The following is a 24430-nucleotide window of genomic DNA, read 5'->3' as shown; positions in this document are numbered from 1 at the left end:
CTGTTTCTTCTTAGCCAAGCACAGACGCTTCTGACGTTGTTTTTGGTTCAGGAGTGGCTTGACGCATGGGATTCTACAGCTGTAGCCCATGTCATGCAGACGTCTGTATGTGGTGGTTCTTGATGCACTGACACCAGCCTCAGTCCACTCCTTATGAAGCTCCCCCAGATTTCTGAATCGCCCTTGCTTGACAATCCTCTCAAGGCTGCGGTCATCCCTGTCACTTTTGCACCTTTTCCGGCCACATTCTTCCCTTCTTCTTAACACTCTGTTAATATACTTTGATACTGCGCTCTGTGAGCATCCAGCTTCTTTTGCAATTGCCTTTTGAGACTTTTCCTCCTTATGGAGGGTGTCAATGATGGTCGTCTGCACAACCGTCAAGTCAGCAGTCTTCCCCATGATTCTGAAGCCTACTAAGCCAGACTGAGACAATTTCAAGGCTGAGGAAACCTTTGCAGTTGTTTTGCATTAACTAGCTGACTAGATTGGGACACAGGGAGCCTACAATGTTGAACTTTGTCATATTGTCTAATTTTGTGAAATACTGGATTTGGTTTTTTTTTTGTCTTTAATCCATAATCATCAAAATTGAAACAAATAAAGGCTTGAAATATTTCACTTTGTGTGTAGTGAACTAATATAACATACAAGTTTTACTTTTTGAAACAAATTATTGAAATAAATGGACTTTTCCTCGATATTCTAATTTTTTGGCACATACCTGTAAATACAGTCCATTTACCATATTTGTACAGTAGTTTGCCAGTATTTTCCTTATAGAGTGCTCACCATAGGGTTAGTAGCCTGTCACTAATCTAGTCTAAGCCTCTGCTGCAGAAGTGTGGTTTGCGGCAGTCCTTTCTTCATTTAAGTTCCCTTGGTCCTAATCACTGACCTTTTAGTTGAACTGTATAAGACTACAAGAGCTTAGATGTTATTCTTTATATCAACATCCCTGACTCACTAGCACAGAAACGTCTGTTGCTGTTATGCATGTGCACAGAGCAGTCACTTGTTTGGTTAAATGTCCACTCTTCATACCTCAAGCATAAGCATCACTAGCACGGTGTGTAAAGAGGTGCCTATACTGGTTTAGAGGTAAAACGAGGACTTCACTTTTTGGATTAGAGGTGAAATGGGGACTTCAGTGAGTAGACCGTGGGCAAAGGGGTGAATATGTCACATTTCTGCAAGTCTGTTCTGCTTGTTCAGCAGCTGTTTGATAAATTTCTCATACTAGCTGAGCAGTCGCTGATGATTTGCTAAGTGTCCACATCTTCACACCTCAAGCATTCGCATTACAAACACCATGTGTTTGTAATGAAGTAATGATAGTCAATGAAGCAAACTATCATGAGCAGCCCCTCTCTCCTCTAAACAGATTGACACAGAGAAAATACAGTGAATAAACAAAGCATGCAGTCAATTAACCATCTAGCATTACTATATATTGGTGCACTATTGGAGCATTACCTCCAAAAATAATCAGAGATATTTATAGTGTGTATCTTTATGATCAGTGTTTCAGTGAGAAATTGGTGCATCTTTCCTCTGAGATAAGCAACATAGATTTGTGAAGTTTGATTGACTACATTGTTCATTATGTTACTCCGACTAGGAGCACAGGAACCTGCCCTTCATGCAGGAGCTGAGGAACCTCTTCTCCCTCATGCTGGGGTCCAAGAGAAAATACGTGGATCCATCACGAGCTGTGGAAATCCTCAAAGATGCCTTCAAGTCTAGTGAGTTGCAGCAGGTAAGCCTCATTCTAATAACTTTCACTTTGTATAGGCAGTGTTCAATGAACAGACATCATTATTGCAAAAAAGGTGAGAGATTGTTCTTTTTATGGTATTAATGTCTTTTACTGATGAAGTCAGGGAGACTGCAACCTTTTCACCACTGATAGAACCCATATTGCTTGTTGGAAAACATGGCACCCCATGCCAGTTTAGACCTGGTTGAGTTTCCTGCATTGCTTACAAAAGTAGCAACAACACTGAAGTGAATTTAGACCTCCTTTTTAATAAAGGTTTTTAGTTCAGTATGCGAGGAATTTCTAACAGATAATAATCACTCTCTGCAGCTGGGTGCATGCCCTACAGCATTTAGCAATAGTTAAGCCTCCTTTAAAATGGCATCCTTTTTAACCTACATTCACAAGAAAAAGTAATGACACAGTTTCTGGGTTTTCTTTATAAATTAGTTATGAAATGTGATCTGATCTTCACCAAAGTCACAAATATCAACTAACAGTATTTTTTTAAGCTGATAAAACACAAACAGTCATGATCTTTAATAACTTTATTGAACACACCCATTAAACATACAAAGTGATGGTGGGGAAAAGTCACGGTAACACCAGGCTTCTAATGTCACTAAATGCTAACTGTAGTCAGGTGTTAGCAAAAAGTCCAGTCCATGAGATAAGAATGGAAGTGTGGTTTAGAGCTACCTTGTACATTCACACTCAAACAGTGTCATGTGCTTTCACAAGCAGCATTAGCTAATGCCAGCCATGCCTTGCAAAAAAGGGATCTCAGAAGACCTACGATCTAGAAGAGAATTATTTATGTAGAGATACTGCTTGCAAACCAATGATGGTAAGATGATGTCATGGGGTAGGACTAGATAAGTCTGACTTCTTCCTACTCCATTCAAGCATGTACTAGGTATAAGCAAATTGATATTGGATTAGCATTTGATGGATATGTGTAAAATTATGTGTGTTGACATAACTGTCTTTACATGCTTGAAAGAATAAATCAAATCAAATCAAATTAAAATCACCTCATGTGAAGGAATCTAGTGTTTTTACTGTATATGGCAGGACGTACAGACATCCACATACATACAACAAAATCATACAGTCGCAAGAAAAAGTCATGGCACGGTTTGCAATTTCCTGGTTTTCTTCATAAATTGGTCATGAAATATGATCTGATCTTCACCAAAGTCACAGGTGTTAGTAAGCCCGGAGTCCAGTCGATCAAAAGAGAATGGAGATGTGGTTTATCTTGACTTAAAAAAAAAAAAAAAACACTCAATGTCGTGTGCTATTCACAAGCAGCATCAGCTGATGTCAGCCATGCCTTGCAAAAAACGATCAAGAGTTGTTGATTTGCATGTAGCTGGTAAGGGTTACAGATTCATCTCAAAGACTTCAGATAGTCATCAGTCCACAGTTAGACATGCTGTCTACAAATGAAGACAATTTGGTTCTGTGGTTACTCTCCATAGAAGTGGGCGCCCAGCCAAGATCACTCCAAAGGCACAACACAGGACACTAGAGTAACAGCTAAAGACCAGAAGGAGTCATTGGAGTTGGTTAACTTCTCAGTTCATGAGTCAGCCATTTGCAAAATATTGAACAGGCATGGTATCCATGGCAAAACACCCCAGAGGAAGCCACTGCTCTCCAAAAACACTGTAGCATCCCTGAGGTTTACCAAAGACCACCTTGACACTCCACAACACTTACTGTTAAAATATCCCGTGGACAGATGAAACGAAGGTGGAATTGTTTGGGAAGAACACACAGTACTACGTATGGCATTAAAAAAAAAAAAAAAAACATGTACCAACATGAAAACATCATCACTACATGGAAGTGTTCACACATCAGTGTGTGACCTTCTATGCCATTTTCACCTTCACCGTACTGGACCGGACGGTGGCATCATCTGGCAAAGGCGCCTCATAGATCAGTCACGTACGGGGGATGATCAGGAAAATGGATGCCCACAGGAAGAAGGCTCTTTTGTTCATCTTGTTAGTATGAGCATTCGCTGCTTTTCACTGTCAAATTTGAGCCACAGTTAACACCATAACAGCACACCATGCATTTTCATTAGTACTGAATGCTAAATGTCTTTTTATCTATCAGCACAGACACAGGTGGCAGAATTGGTACTATGGTAGAGTAAGCTACATTAGCAGCATGGCTAACCAGAACAAGGGAAGCTCATGGGCTGGAAATGTGAATGAAGCCACTCCCGTCAACTTGTTTCAATATGGCCATATTGTACATACCTACAACACTCCCCCTACGACCCCTCACCCCCCCAAACATCGCAGCCCTGTGCATTAAAACACACCAGGGAGTTGCGTTAATGTGAACGTACGTCGTGTAAGTCGACTCTCTGAATATGTAATTTTGTACATATGTCTGTGCTTTACTCAACAGCAGGATGTGAGCGAGTTCACCCACAAGCTGCTGGACTGGCTGGAGGATGCCTTTCAAATGAAGGCTGAAGAAGACAGGTATCCACAGTTCTTTAAATCCGAGGTCACTGTGGATAGAATGGACATACAGTAGGACATGGTGTTACTGGGCAGCAAATTCTGAAGCACAGAATTTAAATATAATTTATTTTTATTTTTTTTTTACATTCAAATGAATCAGACACCTCCTGTAAACAGCTGTGTCCTGTTTTTTTGGACCCCACTTTTTTGTTTTCAGGGAGGGTGAGAAGCCAAAGAACCCCATGGTGGAGCTTTTCTATGGTCGCTTCCTTGCTGTGGGTGTCCTTGAAGGTGAGATGAGGTGTTAAATTAAAACCAAAAAAAGAGAAAAGTGAAGGGTAGCTAGAGAATCACAGACAGATTATGATGAAACGTTATGATGGTCTGAATGCAGCAGCCAGAAAACAACCGAGTTCTTGCTCCTAGTAATGAAAGGTGACCTTGTCTTAATGAGATGTGATCTGTGTAAAAGAGCAGAGCTGTTGCATTGATCACAGAAGACCTTGACGGCTGAGTGACATTGTGCTTATTATGCATGACAATATTGGCCCAGAGCCAGCAAAGGCTGCACATAAAATGACCTTAATGCCTCATCTGCATGTCCACTAGAAACCCCTCTCCTCCTCTTTGTTGTTGGTCCATGCAGCTCTCTGCAGTTGCTTTAAGTAGTCATGACTGAGTGACAGCTAAACAAGTGAAATTTAATACAAATGCAGGTTGGTGTAAAATAGCTCCTGCTATGAACTTTTTCACATTTTCAACTCTTTTGTCTCCCTGATGCACCTTTAAATCTACAGTATGTAAATAAAATGATGTATATGATCTTTCAGTCACATGTGACGACAGCTATAAATACTGTAGTTTGAAAAAGGCCACACGCCAGCCTCCTATTATATTATAACTCCTCTTGTTTTCAGGTGCCCTTTCATTTGGTTTAGCAGTTATGGCTATTAGTGCTCATCTGTTAATCTCTCTTGTACGTGTGCAATTCCACAGGTAAAAAATTTGAAAATACAGAGATGTTTGGGCAGTACCCTCTGCAGGTGAATGGCTTCAAGGATCTCCATGAGTGTCTTGAGGCAGCAATGATCGAGGGTGAGATCGAGTCCCTGCATTCAGCAGAAAACACCGCGAGGTCTGGACAAGAGGTCAGTGCTAAAAGAAGATGGCAACTTTTGATTCCATTAAACTGTTTTGATGGAAATTCTGAGAGGCTCTAAATAAATAAATAAATAAAACAAAGATTATTTTCATTCTCAGATGAAATGTTAGAGCCGTACCAGCAATAACTAATGCCCGTGTGACTATGAGAACGGTCACAGCATGCATAACATTTTGCTAGGAAAATATTACTGACATTAATCATTAGACACATGGATTTCCATGTATTTGTGTCACTTGTTAGCTAACAATATCTCCTCAAGGGCATATGAAGTAATCTTTCTATCAACATGTAATTGCATCACATAACATAAAATTAAATAATTGGTTTTGAAACATTTAAGTATTTGTTATCATTATAAGTTATCATTTGTCAGTAGCCGTGTGTCAAGTCAATTATTTTTTTATTGTTGCCCAACACTAAGTGAAAAGGCTACAGTTCTTAATTCTTTCATAAAACAATTACCATTCAGCATCTGTCATTACCACTTAAGAGAAAACAATCAGGTTAAATAATTTGGGAATATGTGATGGATTGTCTCCAAAGGTTCAACCTCCTTGCCCTTGACATCTGTGCTATTCTGAGTTTGACCTCTGGTTAGTGGTAGCCTTGCCTATGCTGTTCCATGGTAGCTGGAACCAGCTAAATATAAGGCACTTCACAGATGGTTGTAGCACCCAGCTCTCTGGAAAAGCACAGCCATCAGCACCATCAGCAGGAGAGAGGGGAGGAGCATCAGTGATGGTAGGAGTCATAGGAATACAGGGATTTCCCCTGGAAGGTGTGCAGGGGAATTATCTCCACATTATACAGACAAGGAGCCAAACAATCTTCTCTAAGGGGAAATGAACAGATTTTTAAGAAACAAGTTAAAACAAACTCTATATTCTAATGTGATAAAGAATCAGTCTCACTAGCAATATCCAATTTTGTTTCAGCACTGGTTTACAGAACTCCCTCCTGTATTGACTTTTGAGCTGTCAAGATTTGAGTTCAACCAAGCACTAGGACGACCTGAGAAGATCCACAACAAGCTTGAGTTCCCCTCTATGCTCTACATGGACAGGTGATAGAAGTACCAACACTCTTAACACATTGCAGAATTTGTCTCTGCTATAAATAATAATGAATCCCAAGTCTTTTTAAGACATTGTCGGTTGTGATCTTTGTGTTGTTAGGTACATGGACAGGAACAGGGAAATAACCAGGATCAAGAGGGAGGAGATCAGGAGGCTAAAAGAGCATCTGACGCTGCTCCAGCAGCGACTAGAGAGGTACTGCGTGTTTACTAGCAAGTTCCACTCTGACTGGTCCCTCTGTTTGTTTCTCAGAAAGCCCTCTCTTCTTATTTCTCTTCCTCAGCTTCCCTCCATCTCTGTGACACCCACTATTTCTTTATGTTTTCTCTCAGGTATCTGAGTTATGGCTCAGGCCCCAAGAGGTTTCCTTTGGCAGATGTCCTCCAGTATGCCATGGAGTTTGCCTCCAGTAAGCCAGTGTGCACCTCCCCTGTGGAGGACATTGACTCATCAGCACCTCCCGGTGGCACTACGGGACAACAGCAGCCCCCACCAAGGCAAGTTAAGCAACAGACAGCCTGAAGTTTGTCCTCAGTGTCTTTTCTGTATCATTCTTTTAGGTTTTAGGAACAGGGACAGGAAAATATGGAAATGACAGGCCTTATTCAAGAATGTTTTCACATTCCTATGCTAAATCTTTTTACTTGCTTCTATTAGTGTTCCAAGGAACTATACAAACTTGTCATAAATTGCTAATTTGAGCTAGATGAGTGCCACCTATTGAATGAATCGATGCATGCCCAATAGACTTGACAATTAACTATAAGACTATATGCTTGATTTGTAGACATGTTTCATTTGCAAAATGTGAGTAAAAAGAAGAACTTCACATTGCAGAGCATAACGCTGCACTGGAAATCAGCAGATAAAATCTTTTAAAAATTAGCTGATACGATAGTCATATTAGGGGATGTTATCACTTGTATAGTGACAGAAGAGTTGAGTTGACGTGAGGCTAGATGCAGAACCCTCAGTAAAGTCTTAGTAAGGCAGAGTGGTCCATAACTGACACAAGAGGCAGTCAAATCAATATGACAGCCACAGAGATTATGAGAGAATACCTTACTGTGTAGGTGATGTTAGCCTGTCAGAGGATGTTCAACTGGACAGCGACTTGTAGAACGATCCTGGATCAGCTGTTAGTCTGTCTGAGTGTGAGAATTTTAGTAACTTTGATATATTACTTATACAGTAGGTTACAGGGTTCCAGACAGCAACCATTTAGTCACGGGGGGAGTGACAGTCGGAGGGAGAGAGAGAGAGAGTGTGTGTGTGTGTGTGTGTGTGTGTGTGTGTGATAGAGAGAGAGAGAGAGAGAGAGAGAGAGAATGTTTGCTTTGTGCTGCAGTGATTAGTCAAGGGAGGGTTTTTCTCTGCACCATTCGAGTTGAGACATGACAAAAAAAACACAAAACACAACAGTGAGTTCATTCCCTACAACTGTGGTCCAGCTCAGTTGATAGAAGACACATTTACATTTTCATTTTCACTTTGTGTGTCAGTGTGGTGTAACTGAATGCGTTACTCAAAACCATAGTATTGGGACAATAGTTGTCTGCAAGTTCACACACACGTGAGTGTGTGTGTGTGTGTGTGTGTGTGTGTGTGTGTGTGTGTGTGTGTGTTTTTTTCACTCTCCCCCTCACAACTACAGTGAGACATGAGTGTGTGCGTGCGTGCGTGTGTGTATGTGTGTGTGTGTGTGTGTGTGTGTGTGTGTGTGTGTGTGTGGCTATTGCAAGGCTAAAAACCGTGGCTTGGGAATGATTTTGGGCAAGATGTCATCCACCTGTGTCTGGTCCACAAGTAGACTCTTGCTCCCACTTTGCCTTTTGGTGTCCATGAAGCAAACTATCAATTAGTTTTTCAAAAGAAAAGATCATTCAGACCCTCCAGTGCCACTACAGGAATCAGCAGGTGTTGAAAAATGCAAAGACCATCTACTCTTTCTGACAGGATTGGCTCACCCCGTTTACAGGGCTGAGAAGAAAGGAACATCGTGTAGGCTATGTACTGCACTCAGTGTGGCCCAACATTTATGGGGGAATCTAAGTTTGTTGACTCAGCTGCAAACATTAAACACAGAACACTTGTAAAGCACAGCAAGAAGCAAACTGTACAGGGACAGATGCACTTAGAAGCAGGCTACTAATCAGTCTGCAGGAGAGAGGCTGGATGACAATAAAAGACACTGTGACCCCAGTGGTGGAGAAGTACTCAGATCAGTGGTAATACCACAGTTTAAAAGCACTTTGTTACAAGTAAATGTACTGCTCTCAAACCGTCACTTAAGTAAAAGTAGAAAATTTTAGCATCAAAATATACATAAAAGTACCAAAAATAAAAATGCAGGAATGATATTGGTGCATTTATGTGTTCATCTTTAATGTTGCAGTTGGTAATAGTGGGGCTCATTTTAATTACTGTAGGCTATATACTGTTAACTTAATCTATAATGATTCATCAGAATTTATTATTAACAGTATGAATCTGCAAAGAAGCCTAATGTGAACTAAATCTAGTGGAGTAAAAAGTACGAAATTTGCCTCTGAGATGCAAAAGTATAAAGAAGTATAAAGTGGCCAAATAATACTGAATTGTATACAACAATTAAAGATAACAAATCATTTCTATTGAAGGAATTCACTGTTCTACCAAAGATGCTTTTCATCATCTGGGGGGACAGAGACAGGGCACTTGGATAAGATGGGGGCCCATCCATCACTACTTCACTTTGTCCTTTGTCCTTTAAAATAAAACAGCATACTATTTCTGATGACCAAAGCGTTTATCAGTAATGTGTTGCACTGCGTGTGGATAAAATTTTGTACTGGTACTTCTAAAGTTTTCGGAAAGCAGCACCAGTGTTATTAATGGAAAAAGTTAGTCTGGAGCCCTGACCTATGAATATTGTTGGTACCCAAGAGGAAGAGGAAAAAAAAAAAGGAAGAACATGATTGAAGTTCTTGTGGATCATTTCTATCCCCACCCCATGATATGGATAAATCTGTTTTGAGTGGTTTATGAATGAGGCCCATTGGAACTACAGTGGGTTTTTTTTTCTTTGGCCAAATAGTTATTGTAGAGCTAATAATGGAAACCCATTTGCTCTATGCACCTAATATTGGTTGAAAAAATGTAATTGAACAGTTTTACCTCAGTTTTTTAATGTCTTATCTTAACCTGAAGGGCATACACCTTCATTCTGATCTCTCTAATAAAACCATACAGTGACATTCCTTCCAAACAGTGCTGAGATGCTCTTGAGCAGAATTGATCAGAGCCCATTTAGCAGTCATTCTGCGCTTAGCTAACCTTACTGGCAATGTCAGACTTTCTTGATGCTGTTACTGCTTTGAGCATGCAAGTATGATTAGATTTTTTTCGAACTCCAAACCAGGTGGTCAATTTTTTCTGTATGTGTTTTGTTTTTATTATCTCATTCATTTCTCTCACCCTGCAGCACGGCTGAGCAAGACTCCTTGCCTCCTCTAGAGAACTCAGGCCCTGCTTCAGGTCCTACCACAGCTCCCACTGCAGCTCAGCAGCAGAGACTACCCATTCATAAGCCCTTTACCCAGTCACGGCTTCCTCCTGACCTTCCCATGCACCCTGCCCCACGCCACATCACTGAGGAAGAGTTGAGGGTGCTTGAGGGTTGCTTGCATCGTTGGAGAAGTGAAGTAGAAAATGACACCCGTGGTGAGTCTGTCTGCCTCCCAATTGCAACCCTTTATGCTTTCTTTGTTGGCGTTCCTTGGTGATTTGCATGTTAATTCCCGTATAATACAGCAAAAATAAACAGATTGGTGCTTACTAAAATGAAAATGATATTCTTTTGATCAGATCTGCAGGGCAGTATAACCAGAATCCACAGAACCATTGAGCTAATGTACTCAGACAAATCTATGATGCAGGTGAGCAGTATATTTCTGTAATCACTCTTTTTAACTATACAAAAAGCCACATCAGCTGCTCCATTTGGTAATCAGCATTTTAAATCTCCTTTGTGTTGTTCCAGGTTCCATACCGGCTTCATGCAGTGCTGGTCCACGAAGGCCAGGCAAATGCAGGCCACTACTGGGCTTACATCTACGACCCACATCAGTGTTGCTGGATGAAGTACAATGACATCTCAGTTACTAAGTCATCATGGGAGGAGCTGATCAGGGACTCGTTCGGAGGCTACCGCAATGCCAGTGCCTACTGTCTCATGTATATCAATGACAAGAAGCCCTTTCTCATCGAAGGTATATATGGACTTGAATATGGTTGGCAGTAGCATTCAGGTGTATCTTAGAGTGATGAACGTTGCTGCTCAGAAAACTGATAGATACTTCACAGTTGTAAGACTTCTGTAAGTGTGGATTGTTTTATCTATCTGTTAATTTGCTTATTTTCTCAGGTACACTTACTGGACTTGGCTACAGTAACAGGCCCAAAGATAAAGTCTACTTTATTTGTTTAGTGACGGACTGATTCAGTTATTTTTACTATCAGCATTTTAAACCTCAGCACCAGATTGACAGAATCTGCATCAAGAATCATGCCTCCTTCTTCACAGCTCAGTCAGATCTGAACACACAGAATATTTGAATCAGCTTGACAAACGATCTGATGTCCAGCTCAGAAATTAGTCAGTAAATTTTTTGTCTTAGAAAAAGGATGTCCCATGTAGCTGCAGCTTTTGCCTGCCACATCTGAATGAACCATTTTGACCACTGCTCATTGTGTTACCTGTGTTTCACTCTCTCACTGGTGTTGTCTTAATGTCATACCCTTAGAAAAGTAACTGCATTGCCTTATCTCTGAGCGTCTTGTGAATTTAACACTGCAATTAAATCAAAGAAGTGATTCCACTCAGACTTTCTATTGCCATTTGTTTTCCTGTTGAACAGTTTGGGGTGGTGTGACCAGCTCAACCTGCCCTTTAAAATGAAAACAATTAATTAAGCAAAGAACTTCTTCAGTTTATTGAGTGGGGGTGATAGCAACAATGTGTCTTGTGTTCTGGTGCTTAGGTACTGCAGCACTAAGAAAAAATATTACTGTTTTCTCTCTTGAAAGAGTTTCACTCCAAAGACAGCATTTAATAAGCTTTCATGTTTTGGTACAGACCAAATATGTTCATTGTTCTTCTCTGTTGTCTTTGCAGAGGAATTTGATAAAGAAACAGGGCAGATACTCAGTGGTATGGACAAACTGCCTGCAGACCTAAAGCAATACGTGAAGGAGGACAATGAGCTGTTTGACAAGGAGATTGAGGAGTGGGACATCCTGCAGGCCCGCAAGGCCCAGCAAGAAAAACTGGCTCTGGCCACAGCAGCTGCTGCTGCCTCAGCTACATCCAGCACTTCCACTTCTTCTTCTTCCCCTCAGCCCATGAGTATTGAATCCAGCCCTCCAGACAATACAGGTCAGGGTCATGACACTCACAGTAGTGAGTAGAATACTTAATTGTGAATCAATACTTGGTTCTAAGAAGCTGAAATTGTTCCCTGGAGACTTAGATGAGGAAATGACCTTGAAATATTGACAGGCAGCCTTAGAGCTCTAACTCTCTCTGATACAATCAGTACGGAAAGTTTTCAGGCCCTTTTAGGTTTTCCACATTTTGTTATGTTTCAGGCTCATCTTAAAATGGATTCAATTCTTTTATTTTCCCATCGATCTACGCACAGTACTCCACAGTGATAGAGTGAAAACTGTTTTTTTTTTTTTGTTTTTTTTTTTCAGTGTTTGGAAAGTGTATTAAAAATAAAAGCCTGAAATGTCCCATTTACATAAGTATTCAGACCCTTTACTTAGTGTTTTGTTAAAGCACCTTTGGCAGCAATGACAACCTCAGTCTTCTTGAGAGTAAAGCTACAAGCCTGGCCCCTTTCTTTTGGAATTTTTTTCCGTTCTTCTTAGCAGAATTGTTCAAGGTCAACCAGGTTGGATGGGCAGCATTGGTTCACAGCAATTTTCAGGTCTCTCCAGAGATCCCCTGTTGGGGCACATTACTTGAAAGAATACAGCTGTTTCCACAGATGTTCAGCTGGATAAAGGTCAGGCCTCATCACATGCCACTTCAGAATGTCTTCTTCACGTCCATGAAGCTTTTAGATGTACATTTTGTTAATGACGCGTTGGAAGAGCCATGAGCTGCGACCAGTCAGAGCTCTGACACTGGGCTCTACATTACTCTCAGAAATGCCTTCAGAATCTTCTGCTTCATTGTGAACTGTACAGTTTCAAGGCACAGCAAAGCGTCCATGTAACATAACTGAACCTTCTATGTATCTCATAGTGGGGATGGTGTTTTTTTCTTTTTAAAACCCCTTTTTTAAACTGAACAAAGAACCATTGTGACCGTTGTTACCAATGGACATTCTCCTAGAAGCATTGTGGTTTATCAACATGGCCTTTACTCAGTTTTTGTCAAGCAGTCAGTGAGCGTCTCGCCCTCATCTCTCCAAGTTGGACCCTGTCGGCAGCTTTTCAGTCAGTTCGGCATGTTGAATTGGCAGCATCCCTCATCAGCGAGAGAGACCACTCTGATTGGCTGTTCATCAAAGCTAATCAGTGCACTAGCAGAGAACAGATCGGGAAAGCCCTTTGAGCCTGTCGTTGTAGTATCCATGATTTCACCCATTTTAGTGTGGTTTCTCCTTGTTTGAGGCAATGCAACAGTCGGCCTACGTCGCTGCTAGTTCTTCCATGTCAGTTTGGTGTGTCTCTGCCTTGAAACTTGTTAATAATATTAATAACTGTGTTCACAGGAACAGAGATCAAGCTTCTTGGAGATAGTCTTGTAGCCTTTACCTTGGCCATGCAATTCTATTCTTCCTTATTGCCCCAGACAGCTCCCTAACTTCTCTTGTCCATGTTCAGTGTGGTGCACACAGTGATACAAGCAGCACAATGAGCACTGTTCTCCACTGAAATAAACTGAATGACCGATTCTGAGATTGAGGACACCAGTCTGATCAGTCACTACACTACAATCACTACATTTTACCTATTTATCACCACTTCTAAGAGGTACCAGTAATTTTGTTCAGGCTATTTTAGAAGATCCTTCTAAAATGAGTAAGAATTCAGCTCTTGTCAAAGGTTTTTTGTTTTGTTATATGGAAAGACCAAAGACATGCAGACAAAGATCACAAAAGAGCTTTTCATTTCAACACTTTTCAGGAAGATTTCAGCATTGTTTCAGTGAGGTGTAAAGGTACCGGTACTTTGAGCTCTTGTATGATACTAGGATGTAATTTAGCCAAACATGTAAAGGAACCCAGTTGATACTTTTAATTTGGACATACTGTTGCTACATTTCAGTTGAGATACCTGTCCAACACCTTTCTACATGTAAGCCTGGATATTAATAAATGTGTTGGATAATTTCTGCACACTAATGGTAAATTTCTAGTTTTCACACTGCTGTTTTGGCATTTGTATGGATAACAAACTTATATAAAATCACTTAAAAATACTTGTCTGTTTTAATATTGAAATGATGAAATATAAACAGCCATGGATTTCTACATTTATCTAATGGTGTCATTGGTGCAGTGCCCCAGCAGGATCCAGAGTACATGGAGCAGCCCTCACCCACAAATGACTCCAAGCACCTGCAGGAGGACACGGAGAGGGCCATCTCCAAGGCTGCTGCTGAACAGGAGGAGAGAAGCCCCGAAGCATTGTTAAGTGCTGTATGTAAAATACAGAAAGACATGCAGTACACTACTCACCCACACACCAAGTCATTGTCACCCATCATGTTCACCTGTCTTTTTTTTGCATGTCAGTTTGTTATAATTACTGTACCATCATTCCACAGTGCATCCATCTGTGGTTTTATATTTTCCTATTTTATTACACAGTCCTTTCGTTTCCCAGACTACATAAGTAGAAGTAATTGTTTGCTCGGGATGCTGGGTTATTTATTAAATGGGTTGTCAGTTTTGGCTCTTAAAATGTAAGAGTTTTAAAGCTGCTGCAATCAATATTTTTCTGTTAACAAGGGATCATATGACTGGCCTGTATGTTAAAGGTACTCTACTGAATTTCCTCTCAGCTGCTAGAGAATCTAGTGAGATTCAGAGTCATACCAGATGCCACTCCTGACCACTCTTTGCCCCTCCTGTTCATGTCCTGTTTTCTAGCTACAACGAGAACTGCCGACACCTGGTGGTGACAAACTGTACAGAAGCTAGCGTTAGCTGAATAATGACGTCATGGCGGCATCGCAGGAGCACAATGTCAAGTGATGAGGTTGACAGCTTAGCAATTTATGAGGCGTAGTTTTTTTTAGGTATGGCCTATGCTATTTGTTTACTTAGTCATGTCTGTTTTGATGTGGTTTGATTTGTTGAGAGCTCTCCCATATCTGGCTATATAGCACGAATGACTATTCGTGGTTCAAAAACCGCTTCTTATAACCTTCACTAGATGGCATGCAGAGCATGTGAGTGGAGCTAAGTGCGAGCGGGCAGATTTTGGACAGGACAGAGCGGCTTTTTTAAAAAAGGAGGGAGCGTCACCCTATGTCCTGCTCCAATTTCGCTCCAGTACCGCTCACACCACGAGCCTGAAGCATGCCCAAGCTTTGATTCACTGATTCATTGAATTTTACGTGACTTTTTGTGTTGTATTCCTTGTTACACAGGTCTAACTGTAATTTGAAATAAACCATTTTTATTTGGAAAAAAATAGCCGTTCTTTGGGATGTAAGGCTACGGTTTAAGCTAAACGTGAAATGCATGCTAATTATTTCCTTTTTTTTTTGGAGTGACTGGGTGCGATTTGAGTGGAGCAGGATGCAGTCTGAGTTGAGCACTGATAGTTGATAATGAGCGGAGCGGCTTTGAGTTGGGGGGTGGACTGGGAGGGAGGTCCGCATCACACTCGGGCACTGGCAGACTCTCAGCTGGAATGAAAGAATAGTGAAAGGGTGAACTAATGAAAATTTGTGATTGCAGCAATTTTCTGGGAGAAGTGGTGCACTGTCTGACAGAAATGTAGGGGTGCCAGTATTGTTGGCCATGACTATGTCACAGAATCAAATCTTATCATTTTGTCAATATTTCACTGTTGTTTATATTTAATGTTCCTTGCCTTTCAGTCAGTCCTCTTTCCTTCCTGTTTCATCTGTCCCAATCTTTCTGCAGTCTGTTCCCCTTTCCACCTCCCCTCAGCCAGAGGTCCAGGTGGACACCCCCTCCACCCTTCCTCCTGACCTGGTCACAGAGGACGAGTCCCCTGGCCAGCGCACAGTAGAGGTGGCCATTCCTAACGTGTGCACCTTTGTCATTGAGTCAGAAGAGGGAGGGTATGATGATGAGGTAGCTCTCACCCAGATGAATCTTGTCTTCCTTTTTATGCTGAGAAGTCTGTGCCAGTTTGATAAATGGAATGAGAGCATAATTGGCCATTCACATGACTCTACACAAGATTTTTCACACCTGAGAAAATCTGACACGTCATGCAGACTGGTTTCAGAATTGGCTTGGAGCTGAAATGCCACACAAATATGGCCTCTTTGTTGGCCTTTCTGCATCACTCTTGTGTGAAAAGTCTTCTTTAGCCAATCTCCATCTTGGCACAAAGGCAGGTTGAGCTTTTGCAGATAGCATAGGTCTGCTTCTTCTCATGAGAGACTGCTATGTGGAAAAAGTCAAGACATGGTCTCAAGTTGTCATATGAATAGTAAGCCGTAGTATGTTCTTCATCTGATACCAAATGTTTGTTAAACTTGGCACAGATGAGTGTGAACTTGCTGCTGTCAGTCAGTATTCCGGCCTGTTCCCTCACTTCCCTGCACTTTTATCTATCTGTCATACACAGCTATCAAATGGCTGCCTTGATTTTCACACATTGTGAGGATTGTGAGGATTACACATTGTACCACTGCACTGGCTGTATCCCTCACAGTTGTGTCACTGTAACTAATGCATGAACTGCTGTGTGATGTCTGGCATGCCCTGACTGTGGTATGCTTTATTGTAGTGCCTTAGAACACAACATAGTGGCTGACCTTGCTTGGTTCGTCACAAGGATCTGTTGTTTTTTTAACGTGGTTCCTGCTTCCTGGGCAGGCAATGATGACCCCCAACATGCAGGGTATAATAATGGCCATTGGCAAATCCAGCAGCGTATATGAAAAGAATGGGCCTGAGGCAGCCTTTTTTAAGGTACCCTGTCTCTCCTTTACTGTTCTCATTTCCATTGTCACCTCCATTCCCCTTCCCTTTATGTCAGTCCTCTTCTTTGTCTTCTCTTGTGAACGTTCTTACAGCACAGTAGATGGTATTAAATGTTTAGCAGCACTACCTAAACCTTACTAATGCCCTGAGGTTCAATTCTGAATTGACGGTTGTTCAGATGTTGAGTCAGTTCAACCTTTTGGGATGCTTCTTATTATTGAAATCAGTTGCATCCAGTCAATACCTCTAATGTGGTCAAAATAATCTTATTTCAAATGGTCTGGACAAAAAGGTTTCAATGCTTACAACCCATCCTTTTAAAACCAGCACTTCTAAATCTCCAATAAATCAAGTGACAAAAAAAAGTAAATTGAGGAGCAAATAAACATCTAATAGTAGCCATGTATTAAGAAAGAACAATAATAATATAGTTTATATGTAACAATGTAACAGCAGTGAGTAAATATGCATGTCCACCAAAAGTATTTCAAATGTTTGGCATTCATGTACCAGACATGTTAGTTTACTGCAGAAGTGTTGTTTATTTGCATCCATGTTGAAATGCCAATTAAAACTATAACTTGTTTTGTTTTTTTTTTTTGTTTTTTTTTTTACAGCAAAGACAGGAAAGATTGTTTATCATCAACATCTTTGTCCAACATTTACGGAATTATTTGGACAGTTTTTAGTCCTGCTGTTTATTTATCTTCTTGGAAGCAATCAAGCCATTTGTTATTTAGGATATCTGAGCTCCTGACATACAGATGAGAGAAGGCTGAATAGAAAGGGGTGACCATGACTGTACCGCCTCAGCCTCAGAGATTTAACCATTACATGTTCCTACTTTTTCACTCTGGTTAGGCCATAAAGCTGGAGTATGCTCGTCTCCTGAGATTTGCCCAAGAGGACACACCGCCCGAGATTGACTACCGACTTCAGCACATCATTGTCTACTTTATCCAAAACCAGGCACCAAAGAAGATCCTGGAGAGGACTCTGCTCACACAGTTTGCTGACAGGAACCTGGCCTTCGATGAAAGGTAGTTTAGATGTTTCACTCCTTATATGCCTTCTACAACCTTGTGTTTTTAATAATCTCATAAGTCATTCAGTGTGTTCTGTTTTTTCCTCTCTTGTTGTCTTGAACTAGGAACATTATAGAATGAAGTTAGGGTTATATAAAATTACCTCTTCAAAATGACCAGAAGAGGGTAGCAGAGACCCCTGACATACAATGTCCTCAGCAGGCCTCCTGGTTTTACTGTAAGCACACACGCTCATCAGTACAGTCCTCTCTGATGAGATTTCCCTCTATCTCTTGTTCAAATGCAAATGTTAAGAGATACATGTCCAGTAATTACTTTTTTTTATATACTGCTGGAAAATATCAAGATTTCTTCCCCATTAACATTGTGATGTTCATGTCATTAAGGTGTACAATACCCCTTATGATCTCTTGAAACTTTTCAGCTTTGCTTGTTGGCCTCAATTCATATTCATGAGTGAAAAATTGATTTCTCCCTTCTCCTCTATTTTGAGCAAGATAATTAGATTTATGTGTGTATGTGGCCTCAATAGGAGCCTCCGGAGGAGTGTTTCACTTCTCCTCTCAGCACTAAAGAGTAATTCATTAGGCCATGTTAAAGCCTAGGGGCAGGGTGGACCATTTCATCTCCTGGAGTACCTCACAATGGCTCACCATCTCATTGCTAACACCAGTTCTTCATCCTGTCTCCCCATCTGCCCCACAGATGTAAGAGCATTATGAATGTGGCACGTGCCAAACTGGACCTAATTAAGCCTGAGGAAGTCAACATGGATGAATACGAGGTCAGCAGTGGTGTCATCTGGTTTTTATTTATCTAAAATACTAGTCTGCCTTTAAGGTAGCATTTTGTTTTCTCGTTAAAGCTTTTGCTGTGACATAGTTAATAATTAGAAGTTCAGTCATTTTATCTTTGCTTTTCTGGGAACTTTCCTATGGTAACTTTTGTTTGTCTTAATCAGATGTGGCACCAGGACTACAGGAATTTCCGTGAGACAACCATCTTGATGATGACTGGCTTGGAACTCTTTCAGAAGGCCAAGTATGGTGACACCTTTCCAGTACTCCTCCCAATATCTAACTTTGGAAAATCAATGAACTCAAGTCTCCAGTAATCTTCTTAGACAAGTGGATTGTTGAACATTACATTTATTTTTATTTTTCCCATGTATAGCAGCCAGTAAATTTCCACTTGTCTCCTGCAGAGGGCAGCAATTAACTGTCTGTGCAACTGTCTGAGTTTTATAGTCATGCACAGTGGGGTCATCAAGTTTATTTCTTCTGTAGAATGGTTTACTTAAGAATATTTCAGTGCAGGCTAGTTTATCTGAATGTAAAATCTGTTCAACAGTTTCATGGAGGCGCTGATGTATCTGATTTATGCACATCAGTACAACAAAGAGCTTTTGTCAAAAGGGCTGTACAGAGGGCATGATGAGGAGCTGCTCGGTCATTACCGTCGAGACTGTTTGCTGGTGAGTTTGTTCAGATACCTTGTCAAGTCTGTTAAAATGAATGGATATGTTTATTCCCATATGTCACGTTTCTTTAATTACACAAAGTGGTTACAAGGAGGGTATTCCCTCTGTGCAAGGTCTGTTTTGGAACGGAAACCTTTGGTGTCCAGCAGTTGCTCACTGTGATCCCTGTCTGCTCTTTGTCACTCCCTTCCCTCTGTGTCAAACTTCCTCAGCTAGTGACTCAGCAAAACTAACATGGCCACACATCTCCCCATTCAGTACTGAGCTGTGGTACTGTAATCAAATTGCTGTTGCTGAGGTATTGCTTTGGCTTACTTGCAGCCCACAAAAGATTCCGCTGAAGATTTTTCATCTGATACTGACAGATGAAAATCCTTTCAGCGTTGTGATGTGAGCCCCTTTTCATTTCACTCCCACCAAGCTTCAGGCTCTGGTATTATTGGTTTGTGCACAGGGTATTTTGGTCAGCCTCATACTGGTCTTTAGCAGCCTTTTCGTTGCTGCACTCAGTAACCTTACACCGGCATTGTGCTCATAATGTAATCACTGGAGTGGGAATAGGAAACAGGAGGGCCAGTGAGTGTAAACACATTACCATGAGATACAAGCGTGTCCTCGGCTAACCTCAAACCTCAGCTCTGCACTGCCTGATCGGACATCTTAGATCTTTGGCCAGAAACTCTGGCTCCGTCCGCTCAGCTGTTTACCTTCAGCTTTTGTTTGAATTGAAAACACTACTAACACTGACACAGTTTAATGTACTTGGATATTTTACAAATCCAGCCTCATAGTCCCCAACTCCAAGCTGGCTTGCAAAAAGCAGTTTGTTTCCTCAGAGAGAGGAGGTCAGGGAGTTTGTCTGTAACAGCAAGGTGGTGGAGGCCAGGAATGGGAAGGAAAGCTTGTCCACACGCACGCTTGTATGTCAAAGCCCACTTTAGTTCCAGTGGCTATAAGGTACACTGTGATATTCATGATGTCTGGAGAATTACTGTTTGTACTTGAGCTGCCTAGTATTTCTGTCTTAGAACAAATGGAAAACGTCACTAGCAAAACCGAAACAAAAATAGTGAAATAAAATCTGAACAAATCAAAATAAAAGTATTGTTTGGTGTAAAAAGATAACATAAGTTAGCAAAGTGTGTTCTTGAACAGAGTGATAATATGAACTGGTAATCTTTGTTTCCCCATTCACACTATTCTTCTGTCTAAATCTGTGAGTGTGGCTTGACCTTGTCTTGAGTTTGGAGTTGAGGTTTTCAAACGGTGAAAGACACCTTACCGGGGGGGTGTGAGAGAGCTGATGGGGTTTAATGTACTTGGATGTTTCACAAATCCAGCATCACCCTGAGGAAGGCACGAGATACTGCATGAGGTGAAAGGGACAGGTGCATCCCAGTTGTTTTCAACCCAACAGGAAACTGGCTATTGTTGTTGGTCTCGCTGATGTGGCCTGCTTATCAACACGATTAGCAGTTGTGCAGCAGTGGTACTTAATAGGTTCAGACATTTAGAACCCCATTGCAGTAGTTTTCAACAAGATTCATACCGCTCCTTGGAACTGCTAATTGCCAATTTGACATACTTTTAGCTGTGCTACTTTGCCTAAATATAAGGAAAACAGGCAAAAAAAGTTGTAGCCACATCTACCACCTCAACCAGCTGACTCCATGGCAACATTATACTTCCTGTTTACATGTCCCAGAGCCCTCAAATTATGGGAACTGTATCTGCAAAACCTACACCATGATTATCCCTTAAATGAAAATACAAAGAGGAATATTAAGAGTTAGAACATCCATTAATGTTGCTATTTTAGCTCTCTATGTATTAAAGACTCATTAAGCATCTTCTTTTTTTTTTAAATAGAAATTAAACGAGCAAGCGGCCGCCATGTTCGAGTCAGGAGAAGAACCAGAGGTGACCACGGGCCTAGGCATCATGAACGAGCTGGTGGTGCCCTGCATCCCTCTGCTGCTGGTCCATGATACTGAGAAGGATCTGCTGGCAGTTGAAGACATGAGGAACCGCTGGTGCTCCTACCTGGGCCAAGAGATGGAATGTGAGTCTCCTGAGGGAGCAGGAGTAGACTCAGCCTGCTAGATATTTCTGGAGAGCGGAAGTCTTAGGCTACTAATAAATTCTTCCCTACCCCTGCTGAAGACCAGGATAATTAGGCCAGTGCTTAGTTGACACATTTGAAAGGCTTCCTGGAGTGCAGCCAAATATGTTTGAGTAGACAGTGTTTACCCTTTTGCCAGCTTTGCACATTATTGCCAATACATCAACCACCTTAACTTACAAGAGTCTAAAATTTGAAACATTTTTCTTTCTTTACACCTTTTTTAATTACAAATGTATCATTGTATTGTTTTGATGTCTAGCAAATAATAGAAACAAAGAAAAACCATTGATTTAGATATTAGTCTGAAAATGTATCAGCTTTTCACTGTTTATGTAACTGCACAGCAAACTGAATACTTCTGGATTTTTGAACAAAACGACATTTTGAAGACACCTCAGGCCCTGGGAAACTGAGATCGGCATTTTTCACTATTTTCTGACAATATTGTAAACAAAACACTTATTTGATTACTCAAGTAAAGGCAGTTGTGGCAAACAGCTATGGAGTTTTAAGATTGTCCATCAGATTTAGTGTTAATACCCAAACTGAGTCCGTCTAGAAATTGTGCTTGGTTCTAGGTCAAGTTCAGACATGCAGGTCAAACCTTAGGCTGGACAGCTGGAGCACTTAAATGACTAATTTGTTTAATGATAAAGGGGAAAACACTGTACAAACTCAACTGCGTTGGGCTCAGGCCAGGTTCAGACACCACACTCTCAGTCATGGGTCAGGTTTTGACAAATGTGTGACCTGATCCATGCTATAATCAGATTTCACAAAGAACTGAATTTCTAGGTAGAAAAACCTGATGGAAGAGGATTCAGCTTTTATCAGTATGTTCCAGTCTGAGTTCACAGAGCATGTTCCCTTGAGTTCCTGGCCTTTGTTCAGGAAAAGCTAAGTATTATCGCCCAGACCCAGCTCACCAGAACTTTACAATCTGTTTTGTTCTGGAACACGTTTTCAAACTACTTATATCACATTGAAAACATTTACCCTATGATTTCTGCATTTAGCAATCTGATTTTCATGTCGTTAGTCATTTACTATCTCTCTGTCTGTCCTCCTCCTGCTGGCAGCCAATCTCCAGGAAAAGCTAACTGACTTCCTTCCAAAGTTACTGGACTGCTCGACGGAGATCAAAACCTTCCACGATCCCCCCAAGCTGCCCACCTACTCCACCCTGGAGCTGTGTGAACGATTCGGTGGCATCATGGCCGCACTTGGCAGGGTGCCCACCAAGGGGAGATGAGCTCAGAGGGGCACCCATCCCTGTTCACAGGCCTGACATCGGGCTGAAACCCATGGACCTCTCTTAACCCATGCCTTCCTTTTAAATCCAGGGGTTACTTGTTTCTAGCTGTTATTCCTCTGTTACTCTTTGCTGCTATAGGTTTTATCATTATAAACATTATTTCAGTTTTAAGCAAAACACAGTGGACGGGGGAGGGAATAGGGAAACATGAGAGAAGAAGCTGATTTGATGGGGTGGGGGGGGTGGGGTCCTGGCAATCCTGCAGTGGTTGAAAGCCAAACGCATTCTGCTTCAGCTTTGCAAAAAAACAAACAAATTTGAGTTGTTTTTTTTTTTGTAGTTTAATATTGTTGTTGTTGTTGCTGTTTGATTCACGCCTCCCCAGCTACGCTCATAGCCCTTACTAAAGCACCCTCCTCTGTGTGAAAAGGATCACCCCGCTGTTCTCCTCCAGTTTGGTACAGTATTACCACACTTTGTTTTATTTTTCTAAGGAAGCAAGGAAGAGAGCCTTCAGAGTTCTCAGTGGCTCAGAGTATCTCAAATGGATCTCAAGTCTTTGTGGACTGCGCCAGAATGAAATGTTTTAAGTGCTGTGGTAGACAGCCATGGACCTTCCTGTGGCTTGTTAATAAATTGAGAGAATAAAATTTTATTTATGGCCCTTTTAGGCCAAATAAAAAACATTTCTTGCCTGATGTTGATTTGTACTCTCCATGCACAATACTAACTTGTAGTGAGTGACAGGCAGTTAGCAAGGTAAGTAGAGGCTCAGTGTCTTTACTAACATCACTGACACAAGGTGTTGTTTGTCTCAGACTTGTACTGTGCAGCTTATTAGAATCAGACAGACTCCAGAGCACAGAGCATGTGACTAAAATAATATAACCCAAATGCACTTCTAGCTGCTTAGAAATGGGGTGTCTCTATTACATTTTGGACATTTCCTGCAGTAATATTAATTTCCGGGAACACAGATCATTACAAACATCCCATCTGATGCAGGCGACGTGTCCAGAATCCCACTGTCAGTGGATGAAAAGCATCAGTCCCAAATGTTTTGAATTGTAAACCAAACCACAGTCAGAACCATGAAAAGGAATCATTGCAGAACAGTGAGTTTGACCTGATCCAACAACTTGTCCAGTATATTACACGTTTGGTTAGGCGCACTCATCATCTACTCTGTCCGTGTCCATCATTTTGTCATGACAGGCTGATTCAGCATGAGGTGATGTTTTATTCACCGGTATTCCCGTGGCATGCTCTTAATAGACATGAGAATAATGTGAAGCTGTAACTTGTTATTTGTACAAAAGACCTCAGAAAAATCAGGAGCATTTCTGACTTTCCTGATTACATAAAACCTTGACTGCCATCTAAAAGCTGTCACAGGCTATTACGATTAAAAGATGGCATTGTTTAACCTTTCGGCAGAAATACAAAAATTGCATTTTAACCCTCCACTGACCCGTGCCTGTTTAAGACCCTGAAGTTTTTGAATGCATTATAATTGCATTTAAGATATATGCTTTTAGAAAATATGACCCCCATGATACACATATGGACTATCTATATTGACTGAAAGCATTTATAATGACCCAAAGTTTTGCACATGTTCAAATAACCTTGGCTTAGACAGAGGCTGCCTTCTAAACACTGATCATTTGTAACATTTACGGTGTGTCTGTCACTGACCTGGGATGAACCTCTATTAACAAGTTTCAGCTGCTTCTGCATTCCTTCATGTCTCTGTGGTGCTGGCAGTTGACAGCTCGTCTGCCTCATTTGCCTTTCTCTATTAATGAGCCGCGTTTTCAGCCACAGGCCTGTCACGTCATTGGCTGG

General features: G+C 41.2%; 1 protein-coding gene across 5 annotated transcripts in view; it reads left to right on the top strand.

The window, feature by feature from the left end:
* Positions 1-24410, top strand: part of usp25 (ubiquitin specific peptidase 25) — a 43214-nt gene extending 18804 nt beyond the window's left edge. The window contains exons 7-26 of one of the 5 annotated variants that reach the window (XM_020622110.1): positions 1622-1759; positions 4190-4266; positions 4466-4539; positions 5245-5396; positions 6349-6476; positions 6589-6684; positions 6822-6986; positions 9953-10191; positions 10336-10406; positions 10511-10739; positions 11645-11905; positions 14044-14183; positions 15642-15815; positions 16569-16664; positions 17538-17716; positions 18428-18506; positions 18684-18763; positions 19073-19196; positions 21072-21264; positions 22407-24410. In XM_020622110.1, coding sequence (XP_020477766.1) covers positions 1622-1759; positions 4190-4266; positions 4466-4539; positions 5245-5396; positions 6349-6476; positions 6589-6684; positions 6822-6986; positions 9953-10191; positions 10336-10406; positions 10511-10739; positions 11645-11905; positions 14044-14183; positions 15642-15815; positions 16569-16664; positions 17538-17716; positions 18428-18506; positions 18684-18763; positions 19073-19196; positions 21072-21264; positions 22407-22579 — 2868 coding nt within the window. In that variant the 3' untranslated portion in view covers positions 22580-24410. Of the gene's footprint in view, positions 1-1621; positions 1760-4189; positions 4267-4465; positions 4540-5244; positions 5397-6348; positions 6477-6588; positions 6685-6821; positions 6987-9952; positions 10192-10335; positions 10407-10510; positions 10740-11644; positions 11906-14043; positions 14184-15641; positions 15816-16568; positions 16665-17537; positions 17717-17826; positions 17930-18427; positions 18507-18683; positions 18764-19072; positions 19197-21071; positions 21265-22406 lie in introns of those variants that run through there. The other 4 variants (XM_020622109.1, XM_020622108.1, XM_020622111.1 and 1 more) reach the window with 4 other exon arrangements.
* Positions 24411-24430: the final 20 nt, after the last annotated feature.

The sequence above is a fragment of the Monopterus albus genome, unplaced genomic scaffold, assembly GCF_001952655.1.
Source record: "Monopterus albus unplaced genomic scaffold, M_albus_1.0 scaffold272.1, whole genome shotgun sequence".
Classification (NCBI taxonomy): domain Eukaryota; kingdom Metazoa; phylum Chordata; class Actinopteri; order Synbranchiformes; family Synbranchidae; genus Monopterus; species Monopterus albus.
Note: the sequence above shows the minus strand (reverse complement) of the source record. Positions and strands in the feature narration are given on the sequence as shown.